This window comes from Arachis duranensis, unplaced genomic scaffold, assembly GCF_000817695.3.
Source record: "Arachis duranensis cultivar V14167 unplaced genomic scaffold, aradu.V14167.gnm2.J7QH unplaced_Scaffold_232525, whole genome shotgun sequence".
Lineage (NCBI taxonomy): Eukaryota > Viridiplantae > Streptophyta > Magnoliopsida > Fabales > Fabaceae > Arachis > Arachis duranensis.
The window spans coordinates 1,227,391-1,231,756 of record NW_026264851.1 but is presented as its reverse complement, the minus strand read 5'-3'; the positions used below and the strand labels follow the sequence as shown (position 1 = coordinate 1,231,756).

General features: G+C 37.0%; 2 protein-coding genes across 3 annotated transcripts; both read right to left on the bottom strand.

Annotated features, from left to right (window-relative positions):
- Positions 1-1,208, bottom strand: LOC127744154 (vascular-related unknown protein 1-like). Of its 2 annotated transcripts, XM_052256435.1 has the most exons (3): positions 605-1,208; positions 413-478; positions 1-302 (listed from the first exon to the last, which is right to left on the bottom strand). In XM_052256435.1, exons 1-3 carry the CDS (start codon positions 983-985, stop codon positions 153-155), a joined length of 597 nt encoding a protein of 198 aa, XP_052112395.1. In that variant the 5' UTR covers positions 986-1,208; the 3' UTR covers positions 1-152. The 2 variants fall into 2 exon arrangements, with proteins under 2 accessions (XP_052112395.1, XP_052112396.1); XM_052256436.1 differs by lacking the exon at positions 413-478.
- Positions 1,209-2,367: 1,159 nt separating this feature from the next.
- On the bottom strand, positions 2,368-4,053 carry LOC127744049 (RING-box protein 1a-like). Its single transcript, XM_052256319.1, has 5 exons — positions 3,833-4,053; positions 3,676-3,726; positions 3,497-3,556; positions 2,785-2,856; positions 2,368-2,683 (listed from the first exon to the last, which is right to left on the bottom strand). The coding sequence occupies exons 1-5, from the start codon at positions 3,960-3,962 to the stop codon at positions 2,646-2,648; spliced, it is 351 nt and encodes a 116-aa protein (XP_052112279.1). The 5' UTR covers positions 3,963-4,053; the 3' UTR covers positions 2,368-2,645.
- Positions 4,054-4,366: the final 313 nt, after the last annotated feature.

Below are 4,366 nucleotides of genomic sequence, written 5' to 3'. Positions count from 1 at the left end.
AGCAGATTGTTAACATTGATTGGTATGATAAAAATTATGATGAGTCATAAATCACATTGAGTATCCAATTCTACAACTTGAGCTACATAGAATCAACATAGAAAAAGTAGATGAGGAATTGAAGGGCACATTTTTGGAATGGTATCAATCATTCAGCCATAATAATTAACCAACATGGAAAAAGGAACCAAGCATAGCCCTCTTTTCTTCAAATCATTGCACTCATCAATATTCTTCTTTCCATGAAAACTCACTTCACCACCCTCATTTGTCTGCAACTCTGATTCCAATCCCTTGTTACCCTGCAGAATCATCATTACAAACCAAACCATAAGACTAGAGTTTCTTCTCTTCTAATGCAAATTAAAAACTATAATGACAAATTAAGGTTACACATATATATAATATATACCACAGAACCAAGTTGATAATCATCAATATTCCTTGAAATAGTTTCTGTTGAATTCAAGTCTCCTACCTACACAAAACAATGAAATCATAATGTTAACAGTTTTGTATCCTAGTACTACTTTCACTCATATAAGTTTAACGGCCGTGTTGCATTAGTACTGGTATGATCGCACCTGCAAATTATTTTATATACCTTGGGACTATTGAGAGGGGAACTAGCAGTGTCTTCCAAGGGATCATCACCTTCTTGTGATATCTGCTTGGCTCTTGTTTTCTTGAAACAAAGTTTTTTAGGGAGGCTTGAAGGCTTCCTAATAACTGAAGAACAAGAAGCAAGGTGATGATTGTGATCATGATTATTATCCTGCTGGATTGAAGAGAATTTCTTCCATGCAGCAGCAGAAGAAGAAGAAGCATCTGAGACCAAAGAGGATCCACCACCAAAACTGAGACAGTAGCTTTGCTCTTTTATCACCATGCCTTGAGATAAGTCTTGGAAGTAAGAAGTCCACCCACTCTCTTCATCAGAGACTGCTTCTTTCCCCATAGATGGATTCAGAGAATGCTCCATCATAGAGACCCTTTTTCTGTTATTTCAAAGAGAAGTTTGTTTATAATTTATATAACTATGGAGAAAAATGGGAAGCCATTAAGTAGAAGTAGAATCATGGAGGTGGGGCCAGTGGGGCACTATGACTATGAGTATGAGGGAGTTAAATTAACAGTTGAAGGGTGCAAGCCTGAGTAGGGGAACAAGTAGTAGAGAACGTGCAGGGGAAAAAAAAACTAATGGTGAAGGTGGTTGACCTTTGTGGCTCACAAGAGATTTTCTTTTTGTTTCTATTATTATTTTTCATTTTGGGATTGGAGGCCATTTCTCATTGTCATGGCTTACCTTTTTCAACCGAACACAATTAATGGGTATGAAGAAAAATAAAAGTGTATAGGACTGACTAGTTCAGCTAAAAATCTGCTCATGGCAGCAGACCAGAACCAGTAGAGTTAAAGCCTCTGTATTGTGGGGTCAAAATTCACAGCCAAATTGGAATTATTGACATGAATTTCATATTAGAGAATAGAATTACTCTAACTGCTTGTGGATGACTTTGAAGGCTTTTCTCTACCTTCAAAACACATTCAGTCATACATATAGGAACATGTGTGTGAGTATGCGTAAGAATAGATATCATGGTATATTAGGATTGTGTATTAATTTGGTTATTGGTGTGAGTAAATAATTGTAATTTTATGCTCAACCATTATCATCTAAATAGTCTGTGCCACACCAATGAGGATTACTTGATCATAGATTCATAGTACTTAGATAGTTCGACTGGGGTTTCTATAACCCTGTTTTGGTTCTGATTCGGCTTAATTATTTTATTTTGCACAATTGCACGAATAAATTGCTTAACCATCATAATCCAATTCTATCTGTCAAATCACTTTGCAAGTTCCAAATTGATTGAAAAAAAACAAAACGAGAACCGAGCACTTCCGTCCGAAATGGGTTAGGGAGGGGATATCATTTTCACAAAGTGTGATGATAACACAAAATAATATATCCTTAATCGCGAAGCTCTATAAAGTTAATACAGAATTGACAATGTTAGCACAAATCTAATTCAGTTCTTCTCTACACAGTTAAGCTGGGGCAAGATGAGTCAAGGTCAAGATTTCATTCCACTATATTATATTATCATATGGTGATAATTAATAACAAAAAGAAAAATAAAAGGGTAAAGAATACGATACTATTGTTGCACACACTTTACACAATTACAACTTACAACGCCATTTAGTCACTAACATTTTTTATCAGTTAAACGTACACGTGGCACATCAACTGGAGATAATCATTAATCGTTAATACAGTTTCAGATAAGTAGGAAAATTCATAAGCTGGATATAGCAACTCACAATTCAATCTTGAAAGGGTGGAAAAGAAATTCTCAGTTAGCAAGGCAACAGATTCTATTGTAGATTGCAAAATACAAACAGGAAACACAGCCAAGATGAGCAAATGATCATGGAACACATTGCTCAATATTAAAGTGAAACTTTACATGTTACTCTGTCTGTGTGGATCAAATTCTACTGGATAAGTTTTCTTCCAAAAGATAATAGCAAGGCAAATATAATAGCCAGACAGGGCTATAAATGTTTCCTTAGAAGGATCAACAACCATAATCTCGCTCGTGGAAAGCAGCGAGTAGCTCGGCGGCGCCAAAGTTCTAGTGGCCATATTTCTGAAACTCCCACTCGCTATTATCTATACCAGCAAATAAGACACCAAGGCAGTGAGAAGGTTACCAACTAATCCATTATACGTTCAAACATAAAAAGCGAGGTGAAATAAAACCAGATATGTACCTAGAGGGCAAACTTGACGGGTCTTGAGCCATCTGCTTATGCAATGGAAGTGAAAAGCATGGTTGCAAACTCCTGCATAAGATATCAGCCAAATCAAGCAACAGTTTGCGTAATCCTGAACGGCCAAGCCAGACAGTAACAACAAGAGAAGAACATAAAACTAGAGAAAGGGCCAGTGAATATTCTTTATAATCCTGACTAAAGTACAACATATATCCGATTTCTCAAACATAAACAAACCAAATGTTCTATCTACCTCTTGAAGAAATTACCTATGCACTATGTCGTATGCTGAACGAAAAGAATTAGGAACCACGATATTATTAAGCATCAATTAGTTAAGCAATCAAAAACATTCTAGTAATGCCAAAATCTTTACAGAGCAAATTATGGCTCTATAAATACATACTTTGACACAACAAATTAAATCATGCTCTATTATTTCCCTTGCTTTAAATGAAAAATATTGGCCCCATATGGTTTAAGTGAAAAGAATAGCTACAAGCACAGAACAGCATATCCCAAATAGCACAAGTTAGACCTTAGGGTTTGGAGTTGATCAAAAAGCCCCTAAAATTTCAGCCAACAATACTGACTCAGACACCCTATTTGACACTAAGTTCTAATCAATAATAAGCTTCACAGTGGCATGAACGCCAAAACCGAACAAATTACTCAGACCAAAAATATGTATTAGCACAGCATAACATACCCCACGCTACAGTGCATTCCTCGCTAGTGGCGCTAGCCTGATTAGCCTGGCACTCAATGCCTGAATCGTTCACAATCAAAATCCAAGAATCGAAACAAGAATTAATACGATTAATAATTATTTCAAACAGAAAATTATTATTCACAAAAGTAAAAACCAGCTGAAATCAAGGTGTTTACAGAGATCCATGATATGGTTCCGGCAAATAGCGCAGTTATCAACAACTATATCTGCATTCAGCAAGAAAAACAAGTAAATAAATAAAGATCGTGGAGCATAAGGAGAATTTTGAATAGAAGGGGCAAAAGAGAGAGAGAGAGAATTAGGGTTACAAACCCCAAGCCCAGAGAGCAACAGCGTTCCATTTCTTGATCTCGAAGCGCTTGGGCTTCTTGGAGGAAGGACCCGCGCTGCTGGAAGGCTCGCCGGCCGGAACCATTGGTACGTCGGAGTCCAGAGTTGCCATCGCTCTCTCTCTCTCTCTCTCTCTCTCGTTTCACGTTTCGAAATCTTGGAGCTTGATTTCTGAATGGAACGAAAGGGTTCGCACTTCTAAGCTCGTGAAGCGTGTCGTGCGAATCAGGGTCTTATTCTTTACGGCTTAAAGTGGGCTTTTTTATCCCCTTTTTGGGCTTTCAAACACGGTTAAGCCCAACAAGAAAAGTTTGGCTAACTCAATCCATAGGTAAATCCAAGACCGAAAAAAATCCATAAGTAAATATGGCTAGCAAAGAGTTCTAAAATGCTAAGGTAGCGTTCGGTGAAAAGACAGAAATAGAAAAATTAAGACTAAAAGATAGAGACTAAGAGACGAAGATTTGAAATAAATCTCAGTATTCTATTTAGTGCAAAGTGAGAGACAGAAATTGA

Bases quoted from the DNA above. Each gene is read 5' to 3' on its own strand.
- LOC127744154 (XM_052256435.1), bottom strand. From the start codon at position 985: ATGATGGAGCATTCTCTGAATCCATCTATGGGGAAAGAAGCAGTCTCT. The intron at 479-604 runs GTATATAAAATA...TGTTTTGTGTAG, and splicing joins CCCCTCTCAATAGTCCCAAG to GTAGGAGACTTGAATTCAAC. The intron at 303-412 runs GTATATATTATA...ATGATTCTGCAG, and splicing joins ATTATCAACTTGGTTCTGTG to GGTAACAAGGGATTGGAATC.
- LOC127744049 (XM_052256319.1), bottom strand. From the start codon at position 3,962: ATGGCAACTCTGGACTCCGACGTACCAATGGTTCCGGCCGGCGAGCCT. The intron at 3,557-3,675 runs GTAAACACCTTG...TGAACGATTCAG, and splicing joins GAACCATATCATGGATCTCT to GCATTGAGTGCCAGGCTAAT. The intron at 2,684-2,784 runs GTACATATCTGG...TTGCTGGTATAG, and splicing joins CCGTCAAGTTTGCCCTCTAG to ATAATAGCGAGTGGGAGTTT.